Source organism: Ranitomeya variabilis, chromosome 5 (assembly GCF_051348905.1).
Source record: "Ranitomeya variabilis isolate aRanVar5 chromosome 5, aRanVar5.hap1, whole genome shotgun sequence".
NCBI lineage: Eukaryota > Metazoa > Chordata > Amphibia > Anura > Dendrobatidae > Ranitomeya > Ranitomeya variabilis.
The window spans coordinates 108,140,373-108,161,528 of NC_135236.1; the positions used below are offsets into that span (position 1 = coordinate 108,140,373).

At 42.9% G+C, this 21,156-nt stretch overlaps 1 protein-coding gene across 1 annotated transcript in view; it reads left to right on the plus strand.

Annotated features, from left to right (window-relative positions):
- LOC143775229 (tetraspanin-15-like) overlaps positions 1 to 21,156 on the plus strand; it is a 183,006-nt gene that overhangs the window by 69,337 nt on the left and 92,513 nt on the right. Inside the window, exon 3 of the mRNA XM_077263109.1 lies at positions 7,784 to 7,858. Coding sequence (XP_077119224.1) covers positions 7,784 to 7,858 — 75 coding nt within the window. The remainder of the gene's footprint in view (positions 1 to 7,783; positions 7,859 to 21,156) is intronic.

A 21,156-nucleotide genomic window follows, 5' to 3' on the forward strand; every position in this document is an offset into this window, starting at 1 on the left:
ATAATGGCAGGTCAGTTTTAGCATTTAGTGAACCTAGCAAAAAAGCCAAACAAAAAACAAGTGTGGGATTGCACTTTTTTTTGCAATTTCACCGCACTTGCAATTTATTTCCCCTTTTCCAGTACTCAAAATGCTAAAACCAATGATGTCGTTCAAAAGTACATCTTGTCTCGCAAAAAATAAGCCCTCACATGGCCATATTGACGGAAAAATAAAAAAGCTATGGCTCTGGGAAGGAGGGGAGTGAAAAACGAAAGCGCAAAACCAAAAAAAGCTGGGGTCATGAAGGGGTTAAAACAGCACAAAGGTGGTGGATACAGTTTAAACCTGGTGACCGGTTCCCGTTAATGTCACCTCTGTTGTATTTAGCCCATCATTATAACCGTTGGGTTGTGCCCCTCTGGTGTGGTTGGCAGGGTTAATTTGTGGTTTTCTAGATGAATATTTCATTATTTTCCTCCGAATGTATACACTGTATTAGTTTCTGATCCATTCGGCGTTCCTTTATATTAACACTACAAATCTTGTTAAAATTCCAGGCATAGAAATGGCGCACCTCTGCCCCAGACTGCGTGACATTCAACAGGAATAATACCCAGACAGGAGAAATTTCAGGCCTCGGCAAATGTGTTGCTTATTTTAGTCTAATGTCCATTAGACACAGCCTCAATCTAAATACCATGGGGTCACTGATCCCCCTCACCTCCCCAAAGGGGCGATTCATTGTCTCCTGCCGCTCTTTATTAGCTGGATTCTTCCAGCATTGTCCAGATAGAAAGCAAATACGTTTCATGTACATGAAAGTCTCATCCACTTAGAAATCGTTTCATGCTACGTTATCCGTTGTTGGCATTTTAAATGGCACAGCAAACACAGATTTGCATTTCTTTTAACTGTTCACATGCTGCGTCCTATAGTGTACTTACATTCAGCCATTTTCGTAGTGTGTTTGGATAGCACGATGGATGGATAAGAAAGATAAAGCAGCACTAATCCAAACATAATATGGGTACAAAGCACCAGGTCCGCCCACCATCAGACCCCAATATGCAGAATAACAAAAGGAAGGCGGCAGTCCCATGCAAAGTGACTCATTTATTCAGTGCATCTATTTGCAACATTTCGGCTCAATGAATGAGCTTTTCTCAAGTGACTGCAGAGCTGACGGACCGTTTTAAAAAGGGATATCAATAAAGGCAGCCCTTAAATTAATTAGCATGAGACAATTAATATGCATGATATGTACACATATAATTCGTATATGGAAAGTGTCAATGTGCTTTAGTGCATTATTACAGATATTAAATATATGCATTAATATACATTCTTGGACACATATGTTCTTCCAATGGTTTTCCTTGTCCTCATTTGAAAGTGCACATTGTAGATTCAGCCTGAAAGCAGCAACACCATGAAGAAACAGGTGGATACAAGGAGGGAAACAAACCAGAATATGTGCTAAACCCTTAGGTTCCTAACAGCACCATCCTTTTTCTCTGACGACTACTTTACACCCCTTTGACATTTTCTCAAGAAGCTTCATCAGAGAGTCACCTACAATGGCTTCCAATGAACTGGTATCCCACAGCTAGAAGGGTAATAACCAACGGCTGACAAGAAAAGCAGCCTCTCTAAAATTTAATTTTTAATAATTTACTTCTTCTACTTACTACTTAAGTTTAGCTAATTACTGCGAAAAGTGAATAACGGAAATAAAACCATAGTAATTATTCCACATGGGATTGTAGACCCCATTTTAGAACTTAACTCTAACCAGCTGAAATAAAGACTACAGACAAGGCTTTGACGTGAGATGGCCGTAAGGCTTTATTGAGGGAAACCTATATATCATTAAAATACTCTTTATTAAATTATACACCTTAAGCAACCCAGTTTAGTCGCAGACTTGACTAAACAAAATACTTCCAAAAAACACCCAAAAACAGGTTAATTTATCTCTTCAATAAAACCAGACGACATAAAAAGATGAACTGAAAATACACAAAGGCGCGGGCGGGCGTATCTCTTCCAGATGCTAAGCAGCTGCTGAGGTGATCCAAACTCCTGAGGAACCGGCATATCACTAGTCCACTTGCCGCCAGAATAGCGTCCCGTCAGCACCACGGTCCTGTCAGATGACTCAGCCAATCAAGGATCACAAGCCACTGTTACTAAGGTTAAGGCCGAGGTTCCTTGAGTGACCAGCAGAACTACCTCACAACCTAAACCAGAAAACTCATACTCCTTTAGGTGCCACAATCCCATGTGGCCCCTTCCATTATCCCCTCCAGGGACCTTCCATTACCCTATCACACCTGTTCAGTATGCTTGTAGTGGAGCTGCAGCGTTATGCAAATTGTAAGCAAATATTTGTCATTCTTTCATTTTAAGATTCCACGTCTACAGTATAATAGATATAGTAAGTCTGAGTATGGAAAGAGTTGCTCTAGACAGCTCTTCAGGTGGTAATGGAGTTACGGGGAAATATTGGTAAAGGTTTATGGGGTTGGAGAATGTCAAAATAAATTAGGAAGGGTGTTCCGGACTAGAAGGACGGTACAATTGAAGCCTTGTGTGTAAGTGTAAGAGAGTGAATAGTGTTGAGGCATAGAGGGTGGTGTCTATGAATAAGAGAAAAGATGCCAAAAGGAGCATATCCTTTGTAGTGCAGCGGTACACCGTATGCAGTGATGAGGCAGTGACCCAGCAAAGTTCAAAGCAAAATGTCTCTTTAATGTTCAACTCCAAACACACAGCACACAATATCCTCCAGATCGCAGCTGGGAAACATATCCTCTGGATTACAGTCACTAAACACGCCAGTCCACCTCTTGAGACCGGTTGCCCTGGACGACTGCACCCCCGTGTTAATGTTCTTCTCACAGCATCACACAGTACACAATGTCCTCCGGATCACAGCCGGGAACTATATCCACCCATTTACAGTGACTAAACCCGCCAGTCAACCTCTTAAGACCAGTTGCCGTCGGCAACTTCACCGCTGTGGGTGCCAGGCGTCTCCGCTCCCCTGGCTGCTTGGCTCCACTTGCCTATGTTGCTTCATACAGTAGCTCTGCAGAGCCACTCTAGCATACGCCAGACTGATACTGACTCCGACACACCCAAACCCTATACTGCAGGGTTTTAACTTGAATCTGTTGCTTTCAGCCACATGGAAAACCCGGCCCAGAATTAAACAGACTGCACGACTACCATCCAGCAGTATGTTTCAAAACCCAAAAGCCCAAAGCAGGATTTTCCTAAATCTGCCTTGGACAACCAGCATGTCCAAGATCTATACTCACTTTAGTCTGCATTGCAACCACAGCTACGCCTGTGACTGCAATGCACTCTCATGGCCTGATTACAACTCCGTGCGCATCCTGGGGGGAACATACAGTGACCCCTACATGTAACACCAGTCATTGCCTCACACCTTATAATGCACTAAATACTAGGTATTAGCAATATGGAACATAATCTTTAAGGCTGGGCTTTATACACTTCAGCAAAGGGTAGAATATTGGTTGTTATATAAGGTGTACTGACCATTGTCTTTGGTATAGCCAGCCCTTTAAAAGCCATTTTTCAATGCAATTTTAGGAGGCAGCTCAAAGAGGTAAAGAGGTTTCAGTGGACACTTCGTGCCACGTATGGTATGCTAAACCTTTTTTTCAGAAATCTCAGACTACGAGAAAAACATGCTCAGATTGACGAGTTTATCTGCATTTACAAAAGTTTTTTAGGTTTTTTAGTTCATTGCCGATTTTCTGTACACATTTTAAATCCTTTATCTTGGGTTCTTTGAAATTGAGAAATGAAAAAAAAAAAAGCAATTTATTATTACTATTAGAGCGCCATTTATTCCATGGCGCTTTACATGTGAGGAGGGGTATACATAATAAAAACAAGTACAATAATCTTAAACAATACAAGTTATGACTGGTACAGGAGGAGTGAGGACCCTGCCCGCGAGGGCTCACAATCTACAAGGGATGGGCGAGGATACAGTAGGTGAGGGTAGGGCTGGTCGTGCAGCGGTGTGGTCGATTGGTGGATACTGCAGGTTGTAGGCTTCTTGGAAGAGGTAGGTCTTCAGGTTCTTTTTGAAGGTTTCGATGGTAGGCGAGAGTCTGATATTGTGGTAGTTTCTGAGGAAACTGAGGTGGATGATATTTGAATAGTAAAATGCACGGCTTCAATAGTGTACTTTCTTCAGTTTTTCCTCGTCACAGAAGCTTCCTGGCCACCCACTGATTAGGACCTGCTGCAGCTCCCTACTTGGCCTGGTGGCTAGTCACGCCTATGTTCTGGAAAAATCTGTGAAGGGCATGCAATCTTGAATCAGCACCTTGGCCACGTTATTCACAGGACTTGAGATTCCCCGAGTTAAGGCACATAGTGATCATTAGTTAATTTAATAGGGCTTCCAATATGGACAACAATTCTTAGATTAAATCTACCCTGGTGAATAAAGGGTTCATTGAGAGCTCTGCATGGCCCTGTCTAAATGGAGCGGAGATCATTCATTGTCTATGGGACTGTTGGAGATAGATGAGCACAGCGTGGACCTCCGCTCTACTCAGATGGACTTCTGCAGAGTACCATTGTAGGGATCATGTCTGAGGTCCCAGCAGTTGGACCACCGGCAATCAGTAAGTTGCTCCCTATCCAGTGTATAGGGCATAACATTTAAATCTTGGCACTTACCCTTTAGACTCACAAGCATCTAAATCAATGTATTTTAAGAAATGCTCAGTCCTTTTGCTTTATAAAATGCAGCTCTTGGTTTTTACAGTATTTTCTATGGGACTACTAAACTTTTATTGGTAACCAGAGCAATAATTTTCAATGGCCGGTTGTAGAATTACCAATTTATGGTTGCACTGGGTGAGTTTGCTGAAAATTGCAGTGCATGCATCCCGTTATTTTATGTCCTACCGATAATTTGTTGTCATGTGCTGTGCTATAAAATGGACATTGTAAGTGAGAATCGGGAAGCGTTTCTTTGAGCCAAAATGGACAGCCACTAACATAGTGTACCTGGCTCATGTATTAATTGAATATTAAATATTATATGGAATATAATATTCTTTCTTGCACTGGAAATGTATGTAGTGATGAGAGATGATCAACATAGGTTTCTGAAGCCAGATCCAGGATGATCATTTGATCGCTCTGCCGGCTTAGTCTGACATGGGGTCAGCTTCATAAAATAATCTATTTAAAGCCTGAGATTGGTTGAATTATTAGTTATGTTAATTGCTGGTTAGCACTATTGTGTTTATTGGTGTTAAAACTCACCAGGTGAGGTGGATCCTCTATTCCTTAGGTCTGGGTGGAGGACACCTAACATAGGACTAGGAGTCTTAATCCCAAGACATAGGTCTACGGAGATGATGTCCTAGATTCACCGGGCAGCACGGTGGCTCAGTGGATAGCACTGCAGCCTTGCAGTGCTGGGGTCCTGGGCTCAAATCCCACCAAGGACAACATCTGCAAGGAGTTTGTATGTTCTCCCCGTGTTTGTGTGGGTTTCCTCCCACATAAAAAAAACATACTGATAGCAATTCTAGATTGTGAGCCCCATCAGGGACAGCGATGACAATGTGTGCAAACAGTAAAGCACTGCGGAATATGTTAGCGCTATATAAAAATAAAGATTATTATTATTTATTATCCACACTGGACAACCTGCAAAACACAACATGGTGCTGAACAGAGGGCAGTGGAGCCCGGGATTGGCATGCAACAATTTGGTTATCATTAAGCAACCAAAAAATTGTGACCGTGAAGGAATCATAAAATATAGAAATATAAATGTTATTACTCAAATCCTCCTACTCTCAGGTTCTATCCATCAAGACAGGAATTAATGTTGCCCTTTTACAAGTCACTGAAGGCCACTGCAGGGTCAGGTGACTGATGGATGGGAGTCATCACTGTTGGTGGAATGATATCCTAATCATCGGTCACCTGACCCTGCAGCAGACCGGTGTCCTCAGTGGTCAGGTGGCTGATGGCCAAGAAGTCATGACTTCCAGTCATCAGCACTAGTGTTGGAATCAAGTAATCAGTCATCACAACAAAGGGTTAAGGAAATCTGTTCTTCACAGAAAATAGTTCTGCCGCATTCAGCTCTAATGACCTAATTCATCATTGTTGCAGCAGGGACCAGAGATATGGAGTGCTCCAGTTCTCGTCATTCTCTAGAGGCCCAGAGGTTAATACCAGTATGGTTACTGGTGAATGTACCTCTCCTGTCACATGGGATTGTGCACAAACATGTCTGTATTATGTGATCAGCTAATATCCGGACACGCGAGCAACCAGTGACAACATGACAAGCCGGGACATCTCCCGCTAACCGCTTTTCCTTCCAGCGCGCTTTTATTGATTGCATTTTAATTGTGACGCGCTCCATTTAATATGCTGGAGACTTGTACCCTCCTCCAGTCAAAATGGCATAGATAAAATGGAGGGCAGGGGTCACCGCCTAGACAATGAATCAAATATTAACGGAGAATGACACCGGAAGGCTTCATTTACCAGAGTGTAATGGATGAAAGTCTGGATGCAGATAGCAGGCTCTTCACTCATTTACATTTATACAGAATTTAATCAAAATGTCAATCAAGCGTGTCTTGTTATAATGGCTGATATGCAGAGAATGGAGACTAATCCCAAGTAACGAGAACCTGGACTCTTGTGACAGTGGGGGAAAAATACATGGCCGATACCCAATTAAGATATATATTTTTTTATCTTGGGTTGTCTTCATCATTTCAAGTAATTTTTATACAGTTTTCCACTAGTATCCAATAATCCAGTGTATTTATACAGCTGGCACCTATTAAAGGGAATATATATATTTTATTACTCAATGCCAGATACTGATAAATATTAATTTTATCTTATGGGTTCATTGTTGCAGCCATTGTGCTTGACCGTCTGTGAATAGCATTCAGACATATATGGCTTAGGCTACTTTCACACTAGCGTCGTGCACTGCACGTCTCTATGCGTTGTCTTGTAGAAAAAAACGCATCCTGCAAAAGTGCTTGCAGGATGCGTTTTTTCTCCATAGACTTGCATTAGCGACGCAGTGCGACGCATTGCAACATGTCGCAACAGTCGTGCGACGGTTGTGTCGGACCTTTGCCACCAAAAAACGTTGCATGTAACGTTTTTTGGTGCGTCGTGTCCACCATTTCCAACCACGCATGTGCGGGTGAAACTCCGCCCCCTCCTCCCCGCACCTCACAATGGGGCAGCGGATGCGTTGAAAAACAGCATCCGCTGTCCCCGTTGTACGGCGACTTCACTGCTTGCGTCGGTGCGTCGCAACGACGCAATTCGTCGTGCGTCGTACGACACTAGTGTGAAACTGGCCTAACCACAGCCACATGGACCATTGGAGTCTACAGTTTGTAGAGGATTTCTTTGGGAGAGTGTTTTAGGCATGCTCTGTGAGCTGAGCAGAGGCCACTGTACGGGGAGGGGTAGGAGGTGAGCTGTGACCATCATGTGATTATTGCAGTAGGCTGAGAAATGATTTCTACAGAATAGATGTGTCCAGGGTGATAGCTGCAAGATTTCAGAAGTTTTTTCCTTTATAATATAGATAATGACTTGGAAACAGAGATGAAACATTACTACATATTCACAATTATTCCTGTAAAACTTGATTTAAGCAGTAGCTCACTTTCTGTTTAATGCCATTGAGGAGGAAGTCCAGCCATGGTCCACAATCTAACCAGTGTCTTCTGCTTTTCTTCCACAGTTCTTCTGGGTTCTACTTGTCATCTTCCTTGTTGAGATTCTCCTGATTATTATTGAACTGGTGTGTGAAAATGAGGTATGATTAACACTGGGGACATGTGTGATTATATAAAAATGGGCTGGAAATTGCATGAATGCTGTAATATAAGGTACAGAGGAAGGACAATGCAGCCGCCGTAGTCTCTGATGAGACAGGAGGAGGATTTCAAAGTTCCTAAAATGCATTGTAAGGAAATGTATGATTACAGCATTAAAGGAAAATTGGGGGGCAGCATTAATCATTCATCATTGCACGGTGGCAGAGTGGTTAGCACTGCAGCCTTGCTGGGGTCCTGGGTTCCAATCCGACCAAGGACAACATCTGTCAGGAGTTTATATCTTCTCCCCGTGTTTACGTGGGTTTCCTTTGGTTCTCCGGTTACCTCCCACACTCCGACGACATACTTATGGAGAATTAACATTGTGAGCCCCAATGGGGACAGTAATGATTATGCCTGTAAAGCGCTGCGGAATAAGATAGCGCTATATAAGCAAAGCATAATAGATAAATAATTGCACAGGTGTTACCGGTCACTGCTGTGTGAATGAGCCCTATCTTTGCGTTGGTTATTCAGCATTTCATATGGCAAGTAGATTTTAACTTTTCCGACACTTTCCAAAATCAACTGTTTTGGTGACAGTCTTTGCTTTTGTTAAAAATCCTCAAATTCCCAATTTGTCCCTGGTTTGGGACAGCAAAATAAATTGGTTTTAAGACCTTTACCATACTTGTCTGTCTGCACATCAATCCCCACTATCCATATTCTAAGGGGCCAGTTCATCAGTGTTTTCTCCAGAAATGAAACACTTTGAAAAGTTGCAAAATTTTTGCCCACCAAGGATTTTGTGACGTTTGGAAATTTCATGACAGATTCGGCCAGCACTGTCAAAATGGAGCGAGCTGTGGAGAAGACTGGATGGGATATGGCTATGCCCTCCTCTTGGCAGATTTATTAAGACCGACTGCATTTGTTACACCAGAGATGCTACTCCAGTCTTTCACTGGAGTAGCATTTCTGGCAAGGCATCAGCGCCACAGCGAAAATGCACTGACTTCTGTAAGAGGCATGCGGCTTCCAATGAATTATACGCATTCTACTCCAGAAAGCCCTCCGTTAAGACTCGTGTGCACAACGCCAGTTTTGGCTCCAATGTGTGTTACACATGTTTTATAACCGTGAAATTCCATCTCTAAGGAAATTGGAATCCAAAATAAGCCAGTCTGGAATGTTCAAGGCTTAAACAGAAAAGAAAAAATCCTCGAGGTCATGTGGTATTAGTATGATAAGAAAAGATGGGGCCCGCATATCTTTAGTATTAAATTAAATTGCAGGTGCACAAATCAGCTATGTGGCCAATACACTAACATACACATACACGATGCGTCAGCACACTACAACTAATGAGTACATGAACTCCAACATTGCTGTAAATGTATCAAATGTAAAGGTATTTAGTATTTTATCAAAGCTCGCAAACGCCATCCTGCCACGTCTAGGTGACATAATATTTTGGACGGTCCCTAAAGGTGTGTGCGGGTCCGATTATTTCTTTTTTTCTGGGCTCAGCACTAGAGATGAGTGAATTTGTTCGGATCCCTGCAATTCAGCAAGCTATAGCCTGTGTGTTGGGCCTCCATGCATGTGTGTGACTATCACACAGCGGCGACACATTCAGCTGCGGAGCCGATCAGCTGATCAACCTGCATGCTCCATGTATCCAGGTTCTCTCTGCAGCTTATACAGTAAGTATAGCTTGCAGAATAAGCAGGGACCCGAACAAATTCTCTCATCTACTCAGCACCCTTATCCATCTTTCCCGCACAAGCTTTTAATTGCTAGCTACTCCTGGTTTTCTTTCACTCCCCATTCAGATGAGACCTGGTTTGACACATGGGGAGGTAGGACAGTAGTGTTTAAGAATGATCCATATTAAAGGTTACCTTGACCAGGAAAGATCTTTGAACAAATTATTAAACAACATGTATGGAAGTACCTGGATAAGAATGAAGTGATTAAACAGAGTCAGCATGGGTTTGTAACTAATAAGTCATGTCAGACTAACTTAATTTCCTTCTATGACAGAATCACTGACTAGGTGGATCAGGGAAATACTGTAGCTATAGTATATCTTGACTTCAGCAAAGCATTTGACAAAGTATCTCACACAATCCTTATTGAAGAAATGACTAAGAATGGAATGGACAAGGCAACTTTTAGGTAGATTCATGGCTTAGTGATCGGACCCAAAGAGTGGTTGTAAATGGCTGCACATCCAGTTGGAATAATGTCTCAAGTGGGGTACCGCAGAGCTCTGTCCTGGGCCCAGTACTGTTCAACATCTTTATCAATGATTTAGATGATGGAATTGAGGGTAAACTGATTAAATTTGCTGATGACACAAAGCTAGGAGGGATAGCTAATACTAGAGAAGAGAGAGAGAGAGGATTAAAAAAGATATAAATAAGCTGGAGCAGTGGGCAGCAACTGACAAAATTATTTTTAACAGGAAAAAATGCAAAGTACTACACCTGGGCAATAAAAATGAAAAAAAACATATCCAGAATGGGAGGAATACGGCTAAGCAACAGCACATGTGAAAAAGACTTGGGTATGCTAATAGATCACAGACTGAACATGAGTCAACAGTGTGATGCAGCAGCAGAAAAGGTAAATGCAATTCTGGGATGTATTAAGAGAAGCATACAGTATAGATCACGTGAAGTCATTATTGCCATCTACTCCTCTTTGGTCAGACCTCATCTGGAATACTGTGTCCAGTTTTTGGGCACCACATTTAAAAAAAGACATCAACAAACTGGAGCAAGTTCAGAGAAGAGCGACCGGAATGGTGACTGGTCTTAAAACCATGTCCTATGAGGAACTTTTACAGGATTTAGTAATGTTTAGCCTGCAAAAAAGAAGACTGAGATGAGACTTAATAGCTGTCTACAAATATCTCAAGGGCTGCCACATTGTAGAAGGATCATCTTTATTTTCATTTGCACAAGGAAAGACTAGATGCAATGGGATGAAACCGAAGGGGAGGAAACACAGATTAGATATTAGAAAAAACTTTTTGACAGTTAGGGTGCTCAATGAGGTGAACAGGCTGCCACTCTAGAGGTGGTGAGCTCTCCTTCAATGGAAGTCTTCAAACAGAGGCTGGATAAACATCTGTCTGGGATGATTTAGTGAATCCTTATTTGAGCAGTGGGTTGGACCAGATGACCCAGGTGGTTCCTTCCAACTCTAACATTCTTTGATTCTATGACATGGTTGGATGGCTTTTGCACTCTTTTATCAAAAAATGCTAATAAAGTACCTTCATGTTTTTAATGTTTACAGCAATATTGGAGTTCATGTTTTCGTTAATTGTGTGCTGATGCATCGTGTATGAATATGGGCACAAATGTGTGACTTTTTTAGGAAAGAAGTGTTAAGCTCTCAATCGCCCCTTTAGGTGGTAGCAGTTTGTTTGGATTGGAAGTAGGGCCCCCATATGTCCATTTAGTGCAGTGGAAATAGTTATATTGTTAGTTCTATACCCTTGCAGGCAGGGTCAGACTGGCCCACCTGAGAAATGGAGGATTCTCCAGTGAGCCCACGCACTGACATCTGCTGACATACAGGGTTGGCAGCTGCCTAGGGCCCCCACTGCCAAGGGGCCCCTAGCTGGTAGTGTGTCGCTAATATGCACACCATGCAGATTCTATGGGGCCCATGAGTCAGGAGGGCCCGCCTGGTGCCAGCAGAGCAACAGCAGTGAAGCAGCAGGAGGCAGGAGCCGACTGCTGCGGCTAAAGCCTGTGCCCTTTGCTAAAGAGAATTTAATATTCACTGATCCCCACGCCCATGGGTGTGGAAAGCAGTGAATATTCATTTTACTTTAATAGCGGGCAGAATTAGCCACTGCTGCCGGTTCCTGCAGCAGCTGCCCACTATCAAGGCCCGCATTAGGGGCGGGCAGACTAGGGCCCCTGCTCCTTCAGAGGCCCCCAGCCAGTGGCATGCCGCTAATAGCAGCACACTACCCGGCCACTATGGGGCCCATGAGTTAGGGGGTTCCGTCTGGCGCCAGCGCGCACCGCATTCAACTGTATCAGCATCATAGATGCCGATAAAGTTGCAAGCAATAATTTAGGAGAGAGCGGTAGATGACGCTCCCTCCCCCATCATTTCACTCTGCCTCTTGACACAGCGGGTGCACGATGACGTCACTTCATCACGGGCAGACGGCAGTGCATCTGCTGAGACCTGAGCAGAGCAAGGTTCAGCGGGGGAGCGAGGAGGAGAGGTGAGTATTATGTTTTGTTTTGTTTTGTTTTTTTAGTATTTATAAGTGAGTGGGTACTTGTGGCCATAATACTATGGGACTGGATTATATTCTTTGGAGGGGGCTACATTATATTCTATGTGGGGCTGCATTATACTATATGAGGGTCTACATGATACTATATGAGAGGGGATGCATTTTACCCTTTGAGGGAACTACATTATATTCTATTGGGGGGCTGCATTATACTCTGAGGGGCTACATTATATTCTATGGGGGCTGCATTATACCCTATAGGGGGGCTGCATTATACCCTATGAGGGGGTTGCATTATACTCTATGGGGGGTGAATTATATTCTATGGGGGATGCATTATATTCTATGGGGAGGCTGCATTATATTCTATGAGGGGGCAGCATTTTGCTCTGAGAGGGCTGCATTATACCCTATGAGGAGCCTACATTAAACTCTAGGGGGAGCTGCATTATACTATATGGGGGGCTGCATTATATTCTAAGGGGGGCTGCATTATACACTATAAGGGAGTTGCATTATACCCTATGAGTGGGCTGCATTATACTCTATTGGGGGTTGCATTCTACCCTATGAGGGGGATGCATTACACCCTATGAGAGGTCTGCATTAAACTATGAGGGGGGCTACGTTATATTCTATGAAGGGTCTACATTATATTCTATGAGAGAGACTACATTATATTCTATGAGGGGGGCTACATTATATTCTAAGAGGGGGCTACTCCAACACCTACTATATCATTAAGATGTGTACTACTTTATATTATATCCTGATATTAGCATGTTTTACTGCACAATTGGTGGTCTTGTATTTATTTCTATGTAGCTACATAGTGGGCCCCAAGAATGATTTTCTCTGATGGGCCCAAGGTGCTCCAGTCCAATGCTGGTTGCAGGGGTGCAGATGTTGTGGCTTCAATATGGATCATGAAATACAACCAACTGGTCTCAGGCTGCAGGCAAGATTGTCAGGAGGCAATATTACATTGGCCAAAGACTAGATTACTGTAACAAGGGGAAGTTGTCATCCTAGATTCATACAAGCTTTCATACAAGCTTTTATCTTTTTTGTGTAGTGGGTTTCCTCTAGATTCTCCATTTTCTCCTCACTGTTAAAACATAGTGATAGGAAATTTAGATTGTGAACCCCAATGGGGACAGTGATGATAATGTCTGTAAAGCGCTGTGGAATATGACGGCGATATATAAGTACCGTATATACTCTAGTATAAGCCGAGACATCTAATTTTGCCACGGAAAACTGGGTAAGTTTATTGACTCGAGTATAAGCCTGGTATGTATTGTCCCCTAATCCCTGTCCTGCTATGTGTGGCTCCCCCTGTCCTGTCCTGCTCTGTGTGGCTCCCCCCGTCCTGTCCTGCTCTGTGTGGCTCCCCCCGTCCTGTCCTGCTCTGTGTTGCTCCCCCTGTTGTATGCATGGCTCTCCCGGTCCCCTCCTTGTATGCATGGCTCCCCCTTTCCCATCTTGTATGCATGGCTCAGCTTCCCCATCCCATCCTTGTATGCATGGCTTGACTCCTCCCCCGTCCCATCTTGTATGCATGGCTCGGCTCCCCCCGTCACATCCTTGTATGCATGGCTGTGCTACCAAGTCCCATCCTTGTATGCACGGCTCAGCTTTTTTCCCCCCATCATAGTGACCCTCCTCCCGCCGTCGCTACACATCCCTGCATCTCCGTGGTCCCAATGACAGCTCTTCCTGTGCGGAGCGGTCACGTGGTACCGCTCATTAAGGTAATGAATATGCGCTCCATGCCTATGGGAGTGGAGACGCGTGCATATTCATTACCTCATTGAGCGGTACCACGTGACTGCTCAGCACAGGAAGCGTTGCTGCATCGGGACTACAGAGCTGCAGGAACGTTCAGCGACAGCGCGAGGAGGGCGAGTATGATGTCACAGCCCCCGGCTCCTGCCGCCGCTCCCCTCCCCCGCCGGCTTTCTGGACCATGACTCGTGTATAAGCCGAGGGGGGCGTTTTCAGCAAAAAAATGTGCTAAAAATCTCAGATTATACATGAGTATATACGGTAAGTATAATAAATAAACTGAACATGTTCTATAAATACCAGATAAAATATTGGAGGTGATGTATTGTGTATGTCTTATGCATCAGTTTTCTGACACTAATGGTGCCTGATATACAGTTAGGTCCATATATATTTGGACAGAGACAACATTTTTCTAATTTTGGTTACAGACATTACCACAATGAATTTTAAACAAAACAATTCAGATGCAGTTGAAGTTCAGACTTTCAGCTTTCATTTGAGGGTATCCACATTAAAATCGGATGAAGGGTTTAGGAGTTTCAACTCCTTAACATGTGCCACCCTGTTTTTAAAGGGACCAAAAGTAATTGGACAATTGACTCCAAGGCTATTTCATGGGCAGGTGTGGGCAATCCCTTCGTTATGTCATTCTCAATTAAGCAGATAAAGAGCCTGGAGTTGATTTGAGGTGTGGTGCTTGCATTTAGAAGGTTTTGCTGTGAAGTAAACATGCGGTCAAAGGAGCTCTCCTTGCAGGTGAATCAAGCCATCCTTAAGCTGCAAAAACAGAAAAAAAACCATCCGAGAAATTGCTACAATATTAGGAGTGGCAAAATCTACAGTTTGGTACATCCTGAGAAAGAAAGAAAGCACTGGTGAACTCATCAATGCAAAAAGACCTGGGCGCCCACGGAAGACCACAGTGGTGGAGGATAGAAGAATAATCTCCAAGGTGAAGAGAAACCCCTTCACAACAGCCAACCAAGTGACCAACACTCTCCCGGAGGTCGGTGTATCAATATCCAAATCTACCATAAAGAGAAGACTGCATGAAAGTAAATATAGAGGGTTCACTGCATGGTGCAAGCCACTCATAAGCATCAAGAATAAAAAGGCTATACTGGACTTTGCTAAAAAACATCTAAAAAAGCCAGCACAGTTCTGGAAGAACATTCTTTGGACAGATGAAACCATGATCAACCTCTACCAGAATGATGGAAAGAGAAAAGTATGGCGAAGGCATGGTACAGCTCATGACCCAAAGCATACCACATCATCTGTAAAACACGGCGGAGGCAGTGTGATGGCTTGGGCATGCATGGCTGCCAGTGGCACTGGGTCACTAGTGTTTATTGATGATGTGACACAGGACAGAAGCAGCTGAATGAATTCAGAGGTATTCCGAGACATACTGTGTGCTCAGATCCAGCCAAATGCAGCCAAACTGATTGGTCGTCGTTTCATACTACAGATGGACAATGACCCAAAACATAAAGCCAAAGCAACCCAGGAGTTTATTAAAGCAAAGAAGTGGAATATTCTTGAATGGCCAAGTCAGTCACCTGATCTCAACCCAATTGAGCATGCATTTCACTTGTTAAAGACTAAACTTCAGACAGAAAGGCCCATAAACAAACAGCAACTGAAAACCACTGCAGTGAAGGCCTGGCAGAGCATCAAAAAGGAGGAAACACAGCGTCTGGTGATGTCCATGAGTTCAAGAATTCAGGCAGTCATTGCCAACAAAGGGTTTTCAACCAAGTACTAGAAATGAACATTTTATTTAAAATTATTGAATCTGTCCAATTACTTTTGGTCCCTTTAAAAACAGGGTGGCACATGTTAAGGAGCTGAAACTCCTAAACTCTTCATCCAATTTTAATGTGGATACCCTCAAATGAAAGCTGAAAGTCTGAACTTCAACTGCATCTGAATTGTTTTGTTTAAAATTCATTGTGGTAATGTCTATAACCAAAATGAGAAAAATGTTGTCTCTGTCCAAATATATATGGACCTAACTGTATTTACTGATGGCGCATCAAGTGACCTTTATTCCCTCCATCGCCATACTGTTGTATAGAGCATACCTCTGATGTATGGATAATGTGATGCAAAGTGAACATGAACCCGCTTGTCCTAGATTCCCTGTCAGCGGTTACCTGGGTGTGCGCTAAGCTTGGATTTATCATTTTGCTATTTTTACAAAAGACTTGAGGGGTAAATGGCCATTCTGGTAATAGAGGGTATTAATCACAAATCTATCTTTCCTGGCGTCACGACGGCGGGCGTTGTGCTGGGAGAGTCCCTAAGCCCGGTTTTTGAGGATGCAATTTTACACTGTTTCTCTTGGTATCCGGCTACGGAGGGCTGTTGTGTCAGATACACGTCAGGGAGTTACACTACTGAGCAGGGAGGTGGGTACTAAGGCATGGGCTCATTACCAGCCAAATTAAAAAAACACTAATGATGGAAGCCTAGAAATAAAGGGGTTTTATGACCTTCAAAAACTGGGCAAAAGGGGAATGTTTGTTACTTACAATTGCTCATTTTGCCTTTCTACCCAGCTAATTCTTCTCTATTCTCTTCTCTATGTAGAAACAGGAAGTCTCTTGTCCCTGCAAAAATCATTCCTCTCTTCAACTTCTGACCCAGCTGCTCCCTCCTTTCCCCTGCCAGGGACTTTTGCAGTGACTTATGACTCATGCAGGGAAAATTGACCTCCTTATACTACAGTAGATACACATTACTTACATACCGTATATACTCGAGTATAAGCCGAGATTTTCCGCCCAAAAAAATGGGCTGAAAGTGCCCCTCTCGGCTTATACTTGAGTCATGGAAGGCGGGGGGGTCGGCGGGTGAGGGGGAGCAACGACGGTCACATACTCACCTGCTCCTGGTGCTCCTGACGCAGTCCCTGCGTGTCCCATTGTATCCGGCGCCAGCACCTTCTTCCTCTGTTCAGCGGTCACGTGGTACCGCTCATTAAAGTAATCAATATAGACTCCACTCCCATAGGGGTGGAGCTGCATATTCATTACTGTAATGAGCGGTACCAGTGACCGCTCAATACAGAAAGAAGCTGCGGGCGCCGGAGACCATCTGTCCGGGAGAAGCTGCCAGGGACCGCACCGGGAGCAGGTGAGTATTAAATATTCACCTGTCCCTCGTTCCAGCGTCGGCGGCACTCCGTCTTCCGCGTCCTCTGCAGTGACTGTTCAGGTCAGAGGGCTCGATGACATATTAGTGTGCGCGCCGCCCTCTGCCTGAACAGTCAGTGCGGAGAGACGGGACACTGAGGAGCAGCGACGAGAGGTGAGTATGTCAATTTTTTTTTTATTGCAGCAGCATTATATGTGGCACATTGTTATATGGAGCATCTGTGGGGCCATACTGAACTGTATGGAGCATTATATGGGGCATATTTGTATATGAAGCATCTATGGGGCCAAAATGAACTGTATGGAGCATTATATGGGGCATATTTGTATAAGGAGCATCTATGGGGCCATAGTGAACTGTATGGAGCATTATATGGGGCATACTTGTATATGAAGCATCTATGGGGCCATAATGAACTGTATGGAGCATTATATGGGGCATATTTGTATATGAAGCATCTATGGGGCCATAATGAACTGCATGGAGCATTATATGTGGCACATTTGTATATGGAGCATTATATGGGGCATATTTTGTATGGAGCATCTTATGGGGCCCATCATGAACTGTACTGAGCATTATATGGGGCTCCTGATTCAATATGGATATTCAAAAACACTTAACCCACTGATGTCCCAATTAATTTTACTTTTATTGGTATCTATTTTTATTTTTGAAATTTACCAGCAGCTGCTGCATTTTCCACCCTAGGCTTTTATACTCAAGTCATTAAGTTTTCCCAGTTTTTTGTGGCAAAATTAGGGGGGTCAGCTTATACTCAGGTCGGCTTATACTCGGGTCAGCTTATACTCGAGTATACAGTATATGGTACTCATTTTACACGGGTTTAGGGGTTAAAAAGTTTCATAGGTGTGCTTCTTAATGCCATGTCCAGTTATGGCAGATCTGATGCAGATTCCACACCGCAGATCTTTAGCAATTTATAATAAAAGTAGTATATTGCTTTACTACATGTAGTAGGAATGTATGCACAAGCATCAGTATATATTATATATCCTATCTCCAACATGCTCATCCATGTAAAGTCTAAAGCAAATTCATAGAAAAATATGTGCATAGGGCATGCAAATTTGTGACAAAATTTACTATGGAAATTACTGTTAACGTTTGGACTTGCAACATGACAGCAAACTATGCCTGATTCTCAGTAGACTCGTGTCAGTGAAAAGTCTTGCAAGTCACTATGCAAGATGCTTTAGATTTGTCCATGGCCTCCTGACCTTCTGACTGCGAATAACATCTTACACAAGATAATGAGAACATTTTGCCATAAAAAGAGGCTTGTGTGTAAAATACAAACTCACCGGAAAATTATTACATTTTAGCAAAAGAATATTATAGACAGTTACCCGAGCTTGACAAGGTGATTGCTTTTCTTGAAGCTCTGCTCTCAGGATCCACGTTTGGTGCCAAATGGGACACTTGCCAAATAATAGGCACACATGTTTATTAACTGTGTGAATCCTCATCTTACACTTCTTAGTATTAATAGACCCCGATGTAAATGAAGTTGGCCTTACACTTTAGTTGTAGGTAGCTATGATGTTCGTTACCAGATACGTCTGATGGTTTATCTCCCTCGGAAACAAAAGGATTGGGCATTGAAACCCAACATGCCCATCCTTTTTATTCCCCAACATAACATGTGCTGTCGGGAAGATTTGGGACACCGCTATGCATATTAGATACAATGATCCCTCCTAAAGAGTCGAGTTCAGGTGAAAGTCATCTAATGTTAAAGGTGTTGTTCTAAGTGTATAAGATATCCCCTATTGATAGGATAGGAAATAACTTATTGGTCTATTGGGGTCTTACTGTTGGCATCTATCCATTCTCTATGGGGCTGCCAGAAATCACTGAGCTTCATACAGACAAGGATCCACAGAGCCCTACTTTCAGGATCAGTGAGTGCACCAGCACTTAGACCTCCAGATTTCAATATGTTATTCCATATCTTATCAATAAAGAATAACCTATATACTTTGTACAACCCCTTTAGGGGCATGTTTACATATTGCGTTATTGCTGCTTTCTTTTACTGTAAAAAAAAAAACATACTGTACCACCAAATCGAGTGAGATTTGTGAAATTTCATGCAGATGTTGCTTATTTTTTCCTTGCAGATTTGAAGCATTTTCTATTAAAAATGTCAATTCTTTCAGTGTTTCGCACCATTTTTCACCCATGGGAAAATGGGGAAAAAAATGCATCAAAAACACACACATTTTAACAAAAATACACATTTTCCGCCGTGTTTTTCTTGCCAACACTCCAACATTTGCAGTAGATATTTCATCTGCAAATACTGACATATGCACATTCCCTAACAATGATTTGCTCATCTCAATGTTCTTCAACACTGCCTATAAGGCCAGGGTCGCACTTACGAGTTCAATGCGAGAAACTCACGCATCAATACCCGGCACCGCCACCAGCACTTGAGACCGGAGAGTGCGACTACATGTATTTCTAAATAGCAAAAATTCACCGCACACTCTAATGGAATGATTTGCAACCATCTGTGGAATTTTATTTTAGACAAAGAAAACAAAGTGCCAAGTTACAAAAATTGGTCCAAAACCCAGTAAAGTAGAGACACCTGACGTTTCGACCCTCCCGGGTCTTAATCATGGGGTTTACTAAAAGACAAAAGGGTAAGCGAATAAAAAACATGTACATATATACAAGAAAAACAATAAGAACATACAGAAAAAAACAATATAACAATAAAAAGAAATTCTCAAGGTGCAAATGGCACAAAGAGTTGCAACCAGGTCTAATACATTAGTCGATATCTAGCTACATAATATATAACTATATGAATAGGAGGTAAACTTTCTACTGACTTGTTCACAAAACCTACTGACTGTAACAGCTTGCTTCATTATTCAAGTAGTCATCCCAGAGCAACCAAAAACAGCCTCCCAAGATCCCAATTCAAAAGAGTATCCAGAATAGTCTGACCCCAGTATTCTCCACATTCGCCTTGAGGACATGACAGAGAAATTTAGGGGTAGGAGATAACCTAAGCGCTTACGAGAACTGGAGAAGGCCCTTACTCTTAACCCACAACCTTCTCCACCACCACTTAATGCTAAGGAAAGGGTCCCTTTCGTACATACTTCCCATCCCCTCATGCCCAAAGTGCACTCCGTTATCAGGAAACACTGGCCACTTCTCTCTAAAGCCTACCCCAACATCAAATGCTTCACCACCCCTACACTTATGTGTAGGAGAAGAGTGCACACCAATACCTACTCTACATGTATTTCTATGCAGCTGAACGCTCCGGTCCCGAGTGCTGGCGGCAGTGCCAGGTATTGATGCGCGAGTTTCTCACATTGCACTCCCAAGTGTGACCTCGGCCTACCAGGAATACTCATTTAAAGAGTAATTAAACATATTTCTTAGGCCCTTTGATTTCTTTCCGATTGATGAGGTTCTGAGACCCCTATCGACCACTGAAAAGACTTCTGAGAAGTGAGCAGCTCATGAGACAGGAGAGCGCAGCTCCTCACTGATTGCGTACATAGCAGAGTATGGGTTTAGTATAAAGTTATAGGCTTTCTATTGAATTCGTACTCAGTCCTGTGCACTCACTCGGGCAGGAGCAGTGTGCCCCTGCCTCCCGAGCTGCTGACTTGTCAGAAATCTTTTGAGTGGTCCATCGGGGTCTTAGAACACAGGACTCCAGCAATCAAAAGGAAATTGAAGGACTTAAAAATAAGACAAAAGTTTGGTTACTCCTTAAGTGTGGTTTCGGGGTAAGGATATAAGTACGGTAGTTTGGTTGTTTCCTTCAAGTAGAAACTATTAGGGAATTACCCAATTGTTTCTAATACATGGAAAGTCCCAATTGGATTTCACCAATGATGATGAATGGTTTTCTGAAAAAGGTATTAAAGTTACTGGATATGTAAATTTGATTTATTTGTTCAGCGAGGAAGTCACATTAATTACAGCTCATATCATTAATTAAATATCTCCCATTGTGATATGGTTACCTATATCTAATTTGTTTTCGTGGTTGGTTGCAGATGTGATAAGATT